Here is an 18,243-nt window from a genome sequence, read left to right as displayed (position 1 = left end):
AAAACAAATTTCAATACAAATCCTCCAAGCGAAAAGAAATTCAGCACACACACCTTAAATATTCCACTACCTTGTATAAAGAAAACCTATAGAGCTCATGCACGTCACCATTTTCACGGCATCATATTTTCATTGATGTCACGCTGACCACGTGTTTTTTGTTTACAACGCCATTTAGGACAGCAAGAACGAGTCTACATATCATGGTTAGGAAACGATAAGTGTTTCTAATGTTGCGTCATGTGTATGATGACATTTGTCATGCGTAAAATGTGTCGCTCATGGCCATGTACCCTAATTGTGGAAGTCATGGTTGTCATTCATCCAGCCAGCACAACCGGTGCCCAGCAAGCCCGCTTGGGTGCGTCTTCCCCCTGCATTGTGGATGTCATTTCACCAGCAAGTCGCCAACTTGTGGACAAAATCGGTACTGCACCCCCCCCCCCGCCCCCCAAAACGACCACTGGAGCCCTGCTAGGCACCTTAGGGGTGCTCGTTTCCCCCTGAGAGGAGCTGTCATGCTTGTGGGTGTCCTTCCCCAGCATAACAGCCCGCTTGTGGGTGTTCTTCACCTGCATAACGTGTCGCTCATGGCCGTGTATGCTCATTGTGGAAGTCATGGTTGTCATTCATCCAGCCAGCGCAACCAGGGCGCAGCAACATTAAACTCTGTTTTGGCTACGGTTATCGTTTGATCTTTTATCTTGAAAATCCTTTGACAAATGAACACTGTAACCAGAGGTGATTGAGGCACTAGAGTAAGGAATAAAGAAAGAAGCCACATGTGAAACTCGAGAGCAAGTAGTGATTGTGTCGACGTCAGCGGGGCGCGACGAGACAGGATGGTAAGAAAGTGAGCTAGAGTGGTTGGCAGGGGAAAAAGCGAAAAAATTGCACCCACATTAAAAAGTACAGTTGGACTCATGTCTACGTTATTCATCAACATGGCAGAAAGATCATAACATGGTGTGAGAGTGACAGTACTATAACTACGGACTCGAGGGGGTTGATGGGGGCTGAACGAAGATGACGACGAAATAACCATGATGGAGGTGGACTAAAAAAGCGATTGACATAGCCCGCTCCCACGAGTTATCAAAACTGCAGCTAAAGGCTATGGCCAGCGACAGCCACGAGATTCATGTTATCCACCGCAAACCTGGAAAGCTAATTTTCACTGCAGCCCAAAGACCTCCGTAAAGATATGTAACAAATATGTGAGGATACCTCAGTAAATTAGCTGAATGCCAAGCAAAAGCCAAACAATGCCTGAAGTGTCAGACCCCTTTTTCTGTCTGTTCTTGCAACCATAAGCCACACAATGAAATACCATGATGAAAAGGCCGTAACTCTCATATAAGCAAGCCAATATTCACAAAATGATCACTAACAAACGCGAGTTGTATTGTAGTTTTGCCGCCCGGTATGGCATACAAAAGTCATGTGACTCATGATGTCACATGAAACGTATCTATTGTCAAACAAAGCTGCTCGACACTGTGGGAGACATTGAACCGGAGGAGAATATTTACAATACCTGAGACCTGTTGTGCTGTTGGCTGTCACAACACACGAGACAGATATTCAAAGAGATCATTCAATGGAATACCAGCTGAAAAAAAGAAAATATCGATGGATTTCGGCAAATAAACGTGATAGATGGTGACCAACAAAAATATACGCACGCTTGTGTAACGATTGCTTCATTTCAGGTGGGAATTATTCTTCTCAATCTCAAATTACCAAGAAGTATTTATAATGCCGAATTGGCTCATTTGAGAACAATGCGTATTTAAAAAAAACAAAAAACTGTCGCAAAGGTTTACGGAGGTTAAGTGTGGCCGCAATCGCTTCCGTGTATGTTCCGTGGAGACGACTCCGTCTTCCTTTTTTTTTTTCATAATTAATGAATGTGAATTTGTGTAAAACCAGGAGTCATTTATTTAAATATTGGTATTTGTATTGAATACTATCTGAAAAGATCAATGAATGGATGGCCGTGTACCCTCATTGTGGAAGTCATGGTTGTCATTCATCCAGCCAGGACTGGAAAGGTTAACGTGTGGCTGAACGCTTCCTTGTTCACGAGCCGTCAACCTGTTGTCTTTTTTTCAATCATAGTTAACGAATGCGAGTTTGTGTAAAACCTGGGGTCATTTATTTAATTATTGGTATTTTTTTTTAAATAAAAGATCGATGGATTCCGGTAAAGGTTAACGTGTGGCCAAACACGCTTCCGCGGTCATGAGCCGTCAACCCGTCACTATGTGGGATTTATTCCTGATTGAGAACAGATCCAGCAACTAAATATTTGTATGGGTCCAGACTTTTACATGCTTTCAAACTTTTCCGTGTAAGGCTTGACGACTTACTTACCAGATACATGTGTATATGCAGTTGTCCAAGACAAGCGGAGGCGGGTTAGCAGTCCAATTTCTTATTGGCGAAAACATCGACTTCGGCATTAAATCCGGGTCCTCTATGCTGAGTTAATCTGATTTTTCCACGTACCTTTGTTTATTTTCACCTTCTAAATGTCTAATGGTATCGGACAAGACTCTGGGTGTCATGATTTAAGACATGTTTTCGTGTCGTCTTCAACCGACGTAGCATTCAACAATGCTTTGTTAGACTGGCAATATGGCGATGGAAGTAACAGTCACGAGATTTTATCACGTAGGTGCACGAGCTTTATAACCCAACTGCTATTCTATTTATTTGAACTTTTAACTCTAGCAATTTTTTGCCGGGTTGCACCCTCAAACTTCAGAAGCACATAACTCTTCGAACAACTCTTCTTTTTGATGAAGATGAACAAAACACCACACAGGAGTCGTCTTAAGGTACTTGTGTACCTACATTCTGTCCTGAGGATTTCCCCAGCTCAGTCTGACACCAGTTTGGTAAACTTGCAACTCAGAAGAGGTGCTCAGTATCTGATTTAGACCCAGGTGCATCAGAGTAAATCACAATGTTGAAAGCTTGTCAGGGGCATGGTTATGCCACTGCCTCACGCGCATTTTTCGTCCAAGCACCAGCCTCCTCACCTGCAACTAGTTTAAATATGTCATGTATTTCAGTCTCGTGTGTTGTCTTACTTTGCCACTTCGTTGTGTGAGTTTGCGTGAGTACATGGGCTTCTTGTTGGTGTATGTGCCTCATTTCCATGTCCCAGCATTCATGTGCTACCATAGTCAAGTCTTGTCTTGTTTTTGTCATGTGTCATGTTTTTTGTCTTGTAGTAAGTTGACTTTGTTGCTTGTTTTTAGGACCTTGCCTTTTTGCCACATGTTTTTTTTTTTTTTGCCTTTTTGGACTACTTATCTGTGCACTGAGTTCTGCCTCAATTAAAACACCCTTGTAATACCATGTCCTTGCCTTGGAATCCTGCATTTGGGTCCTATCTCTATCTCCCTGGCTCATGACAAAGCTAAGATATGATTATTTTCTTCAGTTAACTTTAGACTGTTCATAGTTGAAAGATTGCATTTTCATAGGAGCAAGTTTTTTTTTTCGACTCGTTAGGATGTGAAAAAAACTTTAGAAGGAGCTTAAAAGCTATAGAGCAAGGGTGGCCAACCAGTCAGATATGAAGAGCCACATTTTTTTACTATGTTACGGCAAAGAGCCACATGCTATACATGGACGTAATTCCCTTCTCACACACATACCATTGATCAACCAGATTTATTGTAAATATCACTCACCAACATGATGAGAAAAAGCCAGTAATTTAAAAAAAAATAAAATTGTGTGCGCTCTCACACAGACAAACTAGCAGTTCAACCAAGTCTTGTCTTGTATGGCACAATTCTCTTATAATGCAACACTAAAATACTCACATGATTGGAGGTCTGAGTGCAACTGTGAATCAGCTGCCATGCTGATGTCTGATCTTCTTTGTTCATCAGTGTGACGGGTCTGTTGAAGGTCTGATAACATTTGTTTATGGTTTTTGTTTTCAGGACACAAGATTTCAGTGACATCATGGGGGCATTTTTAAAATAAATTACCCTTCAATGTATGGCTTTGGCAGCACAGTGGAGCAGCTGTAGAACGTTGGCCTCACAGTTCTGAGGACCAGGGATCAAACTCAGCCCCGCCTGTATGTACTTTGCATTTTCTCCCTGTGCTTACCTGGGTTTTCTCCAGGTACTCAGTTTTTTTTTCGCACATCCCAAAAACATGAATTAATTGGAGACTATAAATTGCTCCTAGGTGGGATTGTGAGTATGACTGTTGTCTGTCTCTATCGTCTTCTTCTTTCCGTTTCGCCCTGTACCGTTAGAGGTTGCCACAGCGTGTCATCTTTTCCATGTAAGCCTACCTCCTGCATCTTTCTCTCCAACACCAACTGGCCTCATGTCTTCCCTCACAACATCCATCTTTGGTTTTCCTCTCACTCTTTTGCCTGGGAGCTCCATCCTCAGCACCCTTCCACCAATATACTCGCTTTCTTGCCTCTGGACATGTCCAAACCATTAAAGTCTGCTCTCTCAAAGGTTGTCTCCAAAATATCTAACTTTGGCTGTCCCTCTAATGAGCTCATTTCTAATCCTATCCAATCTGCTCACTCCTAAAGAGAACTTCAACATCTTCGTTTCTGCCACCTCCAGCTCTGCTTCCTGTTGTTGTGCCACCATCTCTAATCCGCACATCATGGCTGGCCTCACCACTGTTTTATAAACTTTGCCCTTCATCCTAGCAGAAACTCTTCTGTCACCTATCACACAAGACACCTTCTGCCAGCTCTTCCAATCTGCTTGGATCCGTTTCTTCACTTCCTTACCACACTCACCATTGCTCTGGATTTTTTACCACAAGTATTTGAAGTTGTCCACCCTCCCTTTCTCCCTCACTCTTCCCCCGGTACCCTTCTCATTCATGCACATATATTCTGTTTTACTTTGGCTAATCGTCTTTCCTCTCCTTTCCAGTGCGTGCCTCCATCTTTCTCATTGTTCCTCCACCTGTTCCCTGCTTTCACTGCAGATCACAATGTCATCTGTGAACATTTTCAACACATTCAAGGGATTCCAGTCTAACCTCATCTGTCAGACTGACTCTTGTCTTTCTCTATGTGCCTTGCAATTGTCTGGCAACCAGTTCAGGGTGTACCCCGCCTCCTGCCCAATGACAGCTTGTAAAGGCCCCAGCACTCCTGCGACTTTCGGAAGGATAAGTGGCTCAGAAAATTGATCGATGGATGGATGCATGGATGGATTTTTGGTCCTTCCAATGTTCCAACCCACTTGATATGAAGCAAGCGTTCATCTCTGGATGCTTCATTATTTTTTGTTTTAATATTGCATATTCTTTTCTGTGTGATTTTTTTTTCAAAGTGACTAACTTGTGACTAGGAAGTTTTGTCCTTTTTGGAAATTCCAGGTCAATGTTAGTGTGGCGTGAGCTGAAGTGAAGAATAGACGCTATGAAATGCGGTAGATATGTGGCACAGAAGGGAGAGCGTGGCTGGCCCTGTGCTCACCCCAAAAAATATCAGCCGTCCCGTTCTGGTAAAAACATTCTGTGTTCATCCACATATTTTCATTTAACTGTGCCTTTTTCCCTGGTATTTTGAGAGCGAAATTAACAAATGATTTTCTCCAAAGATCACCATCCGTCTGGGAAACTTCGAGCTATTTTCAATGCGAAAGCAAATCTTGTGAAAATACTGTGCTAACTTTTCCTGCTGCGGTCACGTGACCGTTTTCATGAGATGCAGGGAAGATGTATTCTCCACGCAGAGGTCGTCCTGCTTGGGGAGTAACTCTTCCATCTTTCGTTGCACAGCAGAGCCAGGTGGCGGGAACATTAAAGACGCTCTTCCCTGGTCAACCCCCCCCCCCCTTTTTCCCCTCTTCTCATCCTCCCGCTCCACCCACTGTGCCGTCAGTCTCACTCACATGGTGACGCACAACGCATACACATACTGAGCTTGTCATAATATCTGGAACAACCGTAATAAACTCAAGCAAAGCGCGCATGCAAATACCATAATGAATGCACACAACACTCGCTCGCAACTTCCGTAATGAACTCAAGCGTACACACACACATAAACAGAACTTTGATATGCTTTCGTGGCTTCATGAGAGCCGGATGAAAGGAGGCAAAGATCCGCATGTGGCTCGAGAGTCGAGGTTACCCGCCCCTACTATAGAGAAATAATTTATTGAATAAATTATTGAATTATTTAAATAATTTATTCAATAAATTATTTCTTAGGTGGCTGGTGGAACAGCTGTAGAGCGTTGGCCTCACGGTTTTGAGGACCGGGGTTCAAATCCTGGCCCCACATGTATGGACTTAAATGATCTTCCCGTGGTGGTGTGGAATTTCAAAAACATGCATTAATTGGAAACTCTAAATTGCCCCTAGTTATGATTGTGTGACAGTTGTCTATCTCCATGTGCCCTGCAATTGGCTGGCAACCAGTTCAAGTTGTACCCTGCCTCCTGCCTGATGACATCTTCGATAGGCTCCAGCACTCCCGCGACCCCTGTGAGGTTAAGTGGCTCATAAAATGAATGGATGGATATTATCTCATTTGTTAATGCTTCTTATAGAAAGAGTTTAACCACAACTTACAGTAGTTACAGTATTATCACTGTACCAGCTAAACATTTACTGAAGTTCTTAGTGTTGCCAAAATATTTACCAGGCATTAGTTAATGTGACTCACTCAGTATTTTTTATTTAATCAGGGTCTGTTTTTTTTCTTTCTTTGTCAAGGTTCACCCGGGATATGGCTTTCTTTCCGAAAACAAAGAATTTGCAAAAAGACTAGTGAGTACAATCTTCATTCATTGGTTTGATTTTCTCTCTACATACCTATTTCACCATTTACCGGAGTCAACATATGGATATACATGTTTTCTACTTAAGAGTTCTCCCACAGTATGTTCAGTTGAATTTGATTGGTTCTGATTCAATCTCTTGTGTTTCTCAGAGGCCTGTGGAGTCACAGGTTGCCGGTGGGATCTGACCTCAGTCACTTTAGTTCCACTTCTGTGATTCAAGTTGAAACACATTAAAATGTAATTCGATTGTTTTGACCAAAAGGAATTGTTGTAAATTGATATCATCATATAGTATTATGATTTTCTGTTTAAAAAATCCCAAGTTACTTAATGACCGATTTAGAGCAAAACCACACCTTCAACTTAATGCTATGGATTAAAGCTAATTAATTAAAGCCCACGAATGCTTTTCCCGTGAGGACATGCAAAATTCATTGAGACCCATGCCCTCCATGGCAGGTCGTAATTGACTGCAACTAACTTTTGACTTAAACTTTGTAAGTTTGTAACTCCGTAAGTGTGAGAATAATAATGGTATTATCATACATTTTGTAGGCAAAGGAGTCTGTGGCATTTATTGGCCCTGACACTCATGCCATCCAAGCAATGGGAGATAAAATTGAGAGCAAACTAATTGCTAAGGCAGCAAAAGTCAACACTATCCCAGGATTTGATGGAGTGGTCAAGGTATGGGAAATCCACTGACTGCATGTAACATTTCCCATGTTCAGTTTGTTACAATTGCTGTTTGAAGGGCTAGTTGTCTCTTAAAATTTCAGTTACTTGTCAACACTGTCTTTGCCAGTCATTGTTTTGAAAATACATAGGAAACAAGGTTTGTAACAAAAACACTCTGTTATAGAATCCTGAGGAAGCTGTCAAAATTGCACAAAATATTGGTAAGTCATCACTTGTGTCAAGTTGAATTTTTTTATTATATAAAATTATTTGAACACGATCATTATGCCTTTTCTGCTATGGTCAAAAGAAAAGTGTCTTCTTTGTTCGTTAGACAGATACGTTGAGACGGTGCAACAACTTTCAGTGGTTTATTCCCTCGGTATAGAGTTGTCATTTTTGAAAGAATTTGTTTGCATTCATGTGATGTTGGTAAGATTTGTACGCGCATTTTATCAACATTTGGTTTATTAAAATAACACTTTAAATCTGAAATACTTTTTTTTAATCCTTGGGGATGTTTTTGTAATTGCTAGGCTACCCAGTAATGATCAAAGCATCTGCAGGTGGAGGAGGGAAGGGAATGAGAATTGCGTGGAATGATGCTGAAACAAGGTACGTCTATTTGAGTCGCACCAATTTTCCTCAGGAACCCGACTTGTTATAAAATTAAAAAGATACTGTTCTCCATTGAAGTTTGGATTTCATACTTTTGACCAATTCACCCCAAAATTGTGGGGTATATTATTTTTTATAGTCCTTTAGACCAGTGATTTCCAACCTCTATAGAGCCAAAGCACATATTTTACAATTGAAAAATCCCACGGCACACCAACAAAAATAATTCACCAAAAATGGATAGATTAAGCATTACTTTATGTACTTCCTGCCATCTAATAGAAGAGGATTTTTGTGTTCTGTCTGTCATTGTGCCTCACTGGCATAAATAGATGAATAAAGATACATTATTTCATGGAAATAAAGGGGAGGCACCGTAGCTCAGTGGCTAGAGCACTGGTTTGGTAAACCAGGCGTTGTGGGTTCGTATCCCACTGGGGCCTCCACTCCCTGAGAAGGGTTGCGTCAGGAAGGGCATCCGGCGTAAAAATTGTGCCAAACATATATGTGTGTTCATCTGAGATGACACGCTGTGGCGACCCCGAAAGGGACAAGCCGAAAGAAACTTGATTTCATGGAAATAAATGTTTTTTTAGCAATAACATAAAACTGAATAACTTCCCACGGCACAACTGAAAAGCGCTCACAGCACACTAATGTACCCCGGTACACTGTTTGGGAATCACTGCTTTAGACCTTAGATTGCCACTTTAGTTTTGTGACCAGTATGATGGTGGAGCGTTTGAAGCAGGTTGGTACTCGACACAATTCTAGATTCCTCTTGAAGATCTTTGTAAAGAAAGGAGCAATTTGGTCTGCACAGACTTTGAGGCAGAATGGGGACACAAGGTCTGGGCCCAGCACTTTGTGGATCTTTTGTTGTTTGAAGATCTGCCTCATGTCCCTTTCATGGATGGTAAACGGTGAAGTTGGAGATGTTGACGTGGACGGTTGTGCGATTTAGTTGGTGTGTAGAGTGAAAGTATCCGTTTCAAATCTGTAGTAAAAGCTGTTCGGGTCTTTGGCTAGCCCACTATTGTTTTCTACTGGGAGGATCGTCACTTTTAATTAGAGATTATAATTCATGCCAGACTAATTCGGAGTCATTAGTGCCAAGATGTTTTTCCAATTTTGCTGCATGATCCCTCTTTTTCACGTTAATTTCTTTAGTCAGATGGTTTCTAGTGCGATTGTAGAGAGCCCCACTACGATATGCAACCTCTTTAGTTGCCTACGTCTGGGTGTAAACCATGGTTTATTGTTCAGTTCTTTTGTTTTTCGCGGTTAATGGGGACCACAACCCTCTGTGAAATGTGAAAAAACGTGCAGTAGGACTCCCCCCTCCATCCCCACTCACACACGGACACGCACTAGAAATTTTCGTGTATGTGTATTTGGGTGCTGGAATGATTAAAATGTGTAAACAGTATTTATATTTTACGTGTTAGAGACCAAGATTACAACAAAACATATTTACTTAAAACTGTCGCCTGACCGTGGTCAAGAAACGCTGGGGAGACGCCTTAGTGGCGGGAACAATAATGGTATGAAGCTCCGGTTTGCTGCTCTGAAGGCTTTATTAGATCTTTATAGCATTCAGCATAGTGTCCTCTCTTAAACACAACTCCTCCTGGGTCCCCATCGCTAAAGTTATAAACTGTACACGCTAGCAACTGCTCGCGCTGCGTTTCTATCACTTCTAACTCACTGCTCCACACACCTGCACAGTCTTATCTCACACATTTATGGTTGCCTACTGAGAGAGGCAATGAGACTTGGTTGTGTTGATGGCAGAGGAGAAGCTTGTTGAGGCTTTAAAGGAAGACTCTCCTCAGAATTCATAATAAATAAACCCTCCAATGTGAAGTAATATTACTATTACATATATTTTGTAGATAATTGGGAAAAAAAAAGTTGAAAAAAAAATGAACATATTTGAAATCCAAGCAAAATCTGGATATGTGCCAGCTTTCACAGCCAAACCAAAAGAAACATCCTTGACCCCGCCCCTGACGTCGTCGGTGCTTAGCATGACAGACCATCCGTTCTAGCTAAGCCAAGATGCCTACTTGTTCTGTACCAAAACTGAGAAAACGCACCCATATCTCTCCTTCTTTAACCTCCTGTGGGGTCAACCTGACAGGATAAAGCTGTGGCTGTCACAGTTGAGGCTCATTCATCAGCAGGGAAATTTGCACACATTTAATCATGACTGGTTATTAGCCGCTAAATTATAACCTCTTGTGCTAATACTCTATAAGCAACAACATATTTTATGAGGCGGCATGGTGGCGCAGCTGTTCAATCCCAGACCTCGTGCGTGGAGCTTGCATGTTCTCATTCCAGCCGCTTTACACTGCTGCAAATCGCTCCAGTGAGAGCTGGAGATCACGGCTTAATGAAGCCAACAGAACCACATCATTTGCAAAGAGCAGAGATGTGAAAGAGAGGCCCCGTAGAGCACTGGTTTGGTAAACCAGGCGTTGTGGGTTCGTATCCCACTGGGGTCTCCACTCCCTGAGAAGGGTTGCGTCAGGAAGGGCATCCGGTGTAAAAATTGTGCCAAACATATTTGCGTTCATCTGAGATGATATGCTGTGGCGACCCTGAAAGGGACAAGCCGAAAGAAACACACACACAGAGATATGATGCTGAGGCCACCAAACCGGACACCCTCTATGCCTCGGCTGTCCCTAGATATTCTGCCCATAAAAGTTATGAAAAAAATTGGTGACAAAGAGCAGCCTTGGCGGAGTCCAACTCTCACTGGAAACGAATCCGACTTATTGCCGGCAATGCGGACCAAACTCTGACAGCGGTCGTACATGGACCGAACAGCTCGTATCAGGGGATACCCCATACTCTCGAAGAACCCCCCACAGGACTCCCAGAGGACACAGTCGAATGCCTTCTCCAAGTCCACAAAACACATGTAGACTGGTTGGGCGAGCTCCCCTGCACCCTTGAGGATCCTGCCGAGGGTGTAGAGCTTGTCTACGGGCAGGACGAAAACCACATTGCTCCTCCTGAATCCGACACACGACTTCCCGACAGACCCTCCTCTCCAGTACCCCTGAGTAGACCTTACCAAAGACCCTGAGGAGTGTGATCCCTCTGTAGTTGTAGCTCATCACCCTGAACACACCATTCCCACTGTCAAACATGATGGTGGCAGCCTCAAGGTTTGGGCTTGCTTTTCTTCAGCAGGGACAGGGAAGATGGTTAAAATTGATGAGAAGATGAATGGAGCCAAATACAGGACCATTCTAGAAGAAAACCTGTTGGAGACTGCAAAAGACCTGAGACTGGGACAGAGATTTATCTTCCAACAGGACAATGGTCCAAAACATAAAGCCAAATCTACAATGGAATGGTTCACAAATAAACGTATCCAGGTGTTAGAATGGCCAAGTTAAAGTCCAGACCTGAATCCAATCGAGAATCTGTGGTACGTGCTGAAGACTGCTTTTCACCAATGCTCTCCATCCAACCTCACTGAGCTCAAGCTATTTTGAAAGGAAGAATGGGCAAGAATTTCAGTCTCCCAATGTGGAAAACTGATTGAGACATACCTCAAGCGACTTGCATCTGTAATTGCAGTAAAAGGTGGCGTTACAAAGTATTAATGCAAGGGAGACAAATAATATTGCTCGCCCCACTTTTCAGGGATTTATTTGTTATAAAAGTTTAAAATATTCAATACATTTTGTTCCACTTCACAATTGTGTCCCACTTGTTGTTTATTCTTGACAAAAAAAATAATTTTATATCTTTACATTTTATATCTTGACGCCTGAAATGTGGCGAAAGGTTGAAAAGTTCAAGATAGCCAAATACTTTTCCGAGCCATTGTAGCTGGAACAGGCTTCAGCACTCCCGCAACCCTTTTGAAGATGAGTGGCTTAGAACATAGATGGAAGGATTTTAATTATCTTTTATTTTTTGTTATTCAGAGAAGGCTTCCGTTTTTCATCCCAGGAAGCAGCATCAAGCTTTGGAGACGATAGGCTTCTTATTGAGAAATACATAGACAACCCAAGACACATCGAGATTCAAGTAAGTGAACATAAACAAGACTGTCTTTTGTGTATTTTCATTTTCAAAGACTGGTTACTGTCTATTATAGTTCTAATGAAATGGTGTTTGCTCCCTCCACAGTTTCAGATTTTTAATATGTTTTTATATTTAATCTTGATCACACATTTCAGATCATCAAACCATTTTGTCTCATGAACAACACAAGAACAATAGATGATTAATTAATGAATACATTCAAATTATTATTTTCTCTATTAAGTAACAGGTAACCTTTTTGGCCTAAACAGGAAAAATTAATTAGTAGGGTTAGCTTAAGCTCAAACTTAAGCTTGAGTGCATTTGATTTCCACTAATCATCTTTGCGATGCTTCTCTAAGCTGAATGGAGTCCACCTGTGGTAAATTCAGTTGATTGAACATCCTTTGGAATGGCACACAATTGTACATTAGGTCTCATAGTTGCCAATGCATATCAGAGCAAAAACCTGGGAATAATGTCTAAGGAAATGTCTGCAGACTTCCAAGACCAAAATGTGCCAAGGCACAAATCTGGGGAAGGATACAAAAGTATTTTAGCAGCATTGAAGGTCACCCAAAGCAAAGCAAAGCAAAGCAAACCAAATTTATTTGTATAGCGCATTTCATACACGGGGTAACGCAATGTGCTTTACACGATTAAAGGCATTTGAAAATGAAGACATAAAACATTTAAAACGGGATAAAAACAATAAAAATGACATACAAAATATGAAAAAAGACAGTTAAAACCCGCATACAATGCAAGTAAGATGATCAAAAAGTGTATATATTCTAACAAGCATGAAAAAAAAGAGTTTTCAACCTTGATTTAAAAACATTCACACTTGGGTTTGAACTCACCACTGTTGGCAACTTATTCCATTTGTGTGCAGCATAATAGCTAGAAGCTGCTTCACCATGTTTGCTTTGGACTCTGCGGTAAACTATTTGACCTGAGTCAGTCGATCTCAGAGCTTTACTGGGTTTGTATTCCGTAAACATTTCTTTCATATATTCTGCTTCTTCTTTTCCTTTCGGCTTGTCCCATTAGGGGTCACCACAGCGTGTCATTTCAGATGAACACACATTTGTTTGGCACAGTTTTACACCGGATGCCCTTCCTGATGCAACCCCTCTGCATTTTAGCCGGGGAAAGAAGCTTACAGCACCTGGTATTCCCATGGTTTTATAATTTAGTGATTGGTGCAGTGTCTGCAGTGATATGGACTTTGTTTGGGTCCGTTGTGGTAAAAGGGAGCTAAGTCGAAAGGTGAAGTTCTCAATTTACCAGTCGATCTACGTTCCTACCCTCACCTATGGGCACGAGATGTGGGTCGTGACCAAAAGAACAAGATCCTGGACACAAGCAGCCGAAATAAGTTTCCTCTGCTGAGTGTCAGGGCTTTCCCTTAGAGATGTGAGAAGCCCGGTCATCCGGGAGGGGTTCAGTGTCGAGCTGCTCCTCGTCTGCATTGAGAAGAAGCCAGATGAGGTGACTTGGGGATCTGATCCGGATGCCTCCCGGATTTTTCCCTGGTGAGGTGTTCTGGCCATGTCCCACTGGAAGGAGACCCCGGAGATGACCCAGGACACACTCGAGAGACTACACTTCTTGGTTGGCCTGGGAATGCCTCGGGATCACCCTGAAGGTGCTGGATGAATTGGCTGGGGAAAGGGAACTCTGGGCATCCCTTTTAAAGATACTGCCCCGCGAACTCGGATATCACTTAGAAGATGAATATTGCTCCAGATTGTGAATGTATTGGGTATGGATTTTATTATTATTTTTTTTAAACTGACCCCAAAATCCTGATCGTCTAAAGCCTAGATAAATGATGGTAGTTCACCATGATTTTTAGTTTAACATTGCTATTTACAAAGTGGTTATTCAGTGATCTAGCCAGGTAGTACACAATTCACACAGTTAGCTTTGGTGATTTTAGTAGTCATTTGGAAACTGCATTCTGTAATTCCTTGGGTTGTCTTTGTGAGATATGAATAGATATATGGATTTGATAAGATGAAAGGAAGTGTGATTAAAAAAAAAAAAAATCAGTATTTCCTGGCACTAATACTGAACAATGCTCAGTTGATAATTATTGTATTTAAAAAAACTGCTTTTATATGTGAACGTGCTGATAAAGTGACGAGTTAAAATATTGAGTATATGAATGACTATTAAATACTACAGTTTTAATAATTTAATAGCTTTGTATTTCACAAACTGGTGTTTTTCAAATAGTTACATTTTTGTTTAAGTCCTATTTATTTTGAAACAAACGCTTACATGGGTGCTTTTTCTCATAGGTTCTGGCTGATAAACATGGTAATGCTCTGTGGTTAAATGAAAGAGAGTGTTCTATCCAGAGGAGGAACCAGAAGGTGGTGGAAGAAGCACCAAGGTTTGCAAGAAATTAATTAAATATAATTCTTCTTCTTTTTCTTTTGGCTTGTCCTGTTAGGGGTCGCCACAGCGTGTCATCTTTTTCCATCTAAGCCTATCCTGTGCGTCCTCCTCTCTCACAACCACTGTCCTCATGTCCTCCCTCACAGCATCCATCAACTTTTTCTTTGGTCTTCCTCTCGCTCTTTTGCCTGGAAGCTACATCCTCAGCACCCTTGTACCAACATACTAACTCTCTCGCCTCTGAACATGTCCAAACCATCGAAGTGTGCTCTCTCAAACCTTGTCTCCAAAACATAATGATTATTTTAAAATATTTTGTCATAGCTGTCTTCCAACATGCTTTTGGGAGCACTAGTTTCACTACAACTGCCTCCAGATGCATTCAATAGAAAATGGCAAATCAGCACATTTCTTGTAAAAAAAAAAAAAAAAAAAAAAAAGTCACAATTTCAGGGTTTGTTTGCTTTGTCAGACAAAAGTGCCCCTGCTTCCAATAGAAGAAAGCAGTTAAAGATCATATCACTGTCTCACTTTCTGCTGATTAAAAAAAAAATCACTTAACAAAGGTTTCAAATTGATGCCAATGAATATTTTATAATTTATAAATAATCACAGTTGTGTTATCATCCAACATTGTTGAATTCTCCAGTGCTTTCCTGGACGCAGTGACAAGACGAGCAATGGGTGAGCAAGCAGTGCAGCTTGCCAAGGCTGTGCAGTACTCTTCTGCTGGTACTGTCGAGTTCCTGTTAGATTCTGCAAAGAATTTCTACTTCCTGGAGATGAACACACGACTGCAAGTCAGTGTTGGTTGCTGTGCTATCAGTCTTGGTTGATGTCAGCATGTTGAAATTCTTTCATGGGTATTCTGTTTCTTTTTATGAGATCTGTTTTGAAATACAAGTGAATATCCACATTTAAGGCACAAGAGAAAAGGTGAACTATTTTAAAAGACATTGGTTTTGAGTGGGCATTGCAAAGCCCTGATCACAATGCTATCGAAAATTTGTAGGAAGACCTGAAAAGGTGTGTGTGTGAGAGGTGGCCACTTCTGTGAGAACAGTTTGTAAACAGCTGCTTTGTGTGTGTGTGCGTGTGTGTGTGTGTGTGTGTGTGTGTGTGTGTGTGTGTGTGTGTGTGTGTGTGTGTGTGTGTCAGGGTTGGGGGGGGTTATATATACAGTGAAGAAAATAAGTATTTGAACACCCTGCTATGTTGGATGGTCTCCCACTTAGAAATCATAGAGGGGTCTGAAATTTTCATTGTAGGTGCATGTCCACTATGAGAGAGAAAATCCAGAAATCACAATGTATGATTTTTTTAATGATTTATTTGTGCGATAAAGCTGCAAATAAGTGTTTGAACACCCGAGAAAACCAATAATATTATTTGGTACAGTAGACTTAGTTTGCAATTACAGAGATCAAACGTTTCATTTAGTTGTTCAACAGGTTTGCACACACTACAGGAGGCATTTTGGCCCACTCGGCCACACAGATCTTCTCTAGATCAGACAGGTCGCTTAGAAACACAGAGTTTGAGCTCCCTCCAAAGATTTTCTATTGGGTTTAGGTCTGGAGACTCGCTAGCCCATGCCAGAACCTTGATATGCTTATTAGGGAGCCACTCCTTGGTTTTCCTGGCTGTGTGCTTCGGGTCATTGTCATATTGAAAGACCCAGCCACGACCCATCTTCAATGCTCTTGACTGAGGTAAAGAGGTTGTTCCCCAAAATCTCACAATACATGGGTGCGGCCATCCTCTCCTTAATACAGTGCAGTAGTCCTGTCCCATGTGCAGAAAAACACCCCCAAAGCATGATACGACCACCTCCATGTTTCACAGTCGTGAGGATGTTCTTAGGATGTAACTCATCATTCGTCTTCCGCAAAACACTGTTAGTGGAATTATGACCAAAAAATTTTATATACAGTGAAGAAAATGAGTCTTTGAACACCCTGCTATATTGGAAGTTCTCCCACTTAGAAATCACGGAGGGGTCTGAAATTTTCATCATTCTCATTTCATTCTCCTCTGTAGTGTGTGCAAACCTGGTGAACAACTACAGGAAACGTTTGACCTCTGTAATTGCAAACAAAGGCTGCTGTACTAAATATTAACATTGGTTTTCTCAGGTGTTCAAATACTTATTTGCAGCTGTATCACACACATATATTGATAATCATCATACATTGTAATTTCTGGATTTTTCTTTTTAGATTATTTCTCTCAGTGGTCATGCACCTATGATGAAAATTTCAGACCCCTCCTTGATTTCTAAGTGGAAGAACTTGCAATATAGCTGGGTGTTCAAATACTTATTTTCTTCGCTGTATATATCTGTATCGGTATTGTACTTACATTTAAAACTAGGTCGATACTTGTCAATACTAAACAATTGAACGCGTACTAACTTACTTCCTACCAAAGGCAAGTGAACACTGTACCAGGTTTTCAAAGCAGTCCTCCGTGAAATGCTTGGAACATATTACTGTCCACTTTGATTTGTAAGTCTAATCCGCCTGCTTCTTCTTCACAAACCTGGTCCATAACCTGCATATCCGTTCATGGAGTCTGAAATTTTAATTGTAGGTGCATGTCCTCTGTGGAAGAGATAATCTAAAAGAAAAATCCAAAAGTCACAATGTCTGATTTTTTTTTTTTTGTTTAACGATTTGTGTGATACAGATGCAAGTAAGTATTTGACCACCTGTGTATCAGCTACAATTCTGAGCCTCAAAGACCTGTTAGTTCGCATTTAAAAGTCCACCTCCACTCCATGTATTATCCTGAATCAGATGTACCTGTGTGAGGTTGTTAGCTGCATAAAGCCACCTGTCCACCCCATAAAATAAGTAAGACTCAAACTTGTAACATGGCCAAGACCAAAGAACTGTCCAAAGACACCAGAGACAAAATTGTACAACTCCACACGCCTGGAAAGGGCTATGGAGAGATTGCCAAGCAGCTTGGTGAAAAAGGGTCCACTGTTGGAGCAATCATTAGAAAATGAAAGAAGTTAGAGATGACAGTCAATCTCAATCAGAGTGGAGCCCCATGCAAGCTATCACTTCGTTGGGTCTCAATGATCCTTAGAAAGATGAGGAATCAGCCCAGGACTACACGACAGGACTTGGTCAATGACCTGAAACGAGCTGGGACCATCGTTTCCAAGGTGACTGTCGGTAATACACTAAGACGTCATAGTCTAAAATCATGCATGGCACGGAACGTTCCCCTGCTTAAACCAGCACATGTCAAGGCCCGTCTTAAGTTTGCCAATGACCATTTGGATGATACAGAGGAGTCATAGGAGAAAGCTTTGTGGTCAGATGAGACTAAAATGGACATTTTTTTTCTCATAATTCCACTATGATGAGTTCCATCCCAAGAACACCATCCCTACCTTGAAGCATGGGGGTGGTAGCATCATGCTTTTAGGGGTGTTTTTCTCCACATAGGACAGGACAACTGCACTGTATCAAGGAGAGGATGTATTGTGAGATTTTGGGGTCAACCTCTTTCTCTCAGTCAGAGCATTGAAGATGGGTCGTGGCTGGGTCTTTCAACATGACAATGACCCAAAGCACACAGCCAGGAAAACCAAGGAGTCGCCCCGTAAGAAGCATATCAAGGTTCCGACATGGCCTAGCCAGTCTCCATACCTAAACCTAATAGAAAA

At 41.6% G+C, this 18,243-nt stretch overlaps 1 protein-coding gene across 2 annotated transcripts in view; it reads left to right on the top strand.

Moving 5' to 3' along the window:
- Positions 1 to 18,243, top strand: part of pcca (propionyl-CoA carboxylase subunit alpha) — a 102,085-nt gene that overhangs the window by 40,676 nt on the left and 43,166 nt on the right. For both annotated transcript variants that reach the window (XM_061836760.1, XM_061836759.1), the window contains exons 6-12: positions 6,736 to 6,789; positions 7,359 to 7,490; positions 7,666 to 7,702; positions 8,018 to 8,096; positions 12,053 to 12,155; positions 14,462 to 14,556; positions 15,211 to 15,361. In XM_061836760.1, the coding sequence (XP_061692744.1) occupies positions 6,736 to 6,789; positions 7,359 to 7,490; positions 7,666 to 7,702; positions 8,018 to 8,096; positions 12,053 to 12,155; positions 14,462 to 14,556; positions 15,211 to 15,361 (651 nt within the window). The remainder of the gene's footprint in view (positions 1 to 6,735; positions 6,790 to 7,358; positions 7,491 to 7,665; positions 7,703 to 8,017; positions 8,097 to 12,052; positions 12,156 to 14,461; positions 14,557 to 15,210; positions 15,362 to 18,243) is intronic.

The sequence above is a fragment of the Syngnathoides biaculeatus genome, chromosome 12 (assembly GCF_019802595.1).
Source record: "Syngnathoides biaculeatus isolate LvHL_M chromosome 12, ASM1980259v1, whole genome shotgun sequence".
Lineage (NCBI taxonomy): Eukaryota > Metazoa > Chordata > Actinopteri > Syngnathiformes > Syngnathidae > Syngnathoides > Syngnathoides biaculeatus.
The sequence above is the reverse complement of the archived record's forward strand: the minus strand, read 5'-3'. Positions and strand labels throughout refer to the sequence as shown.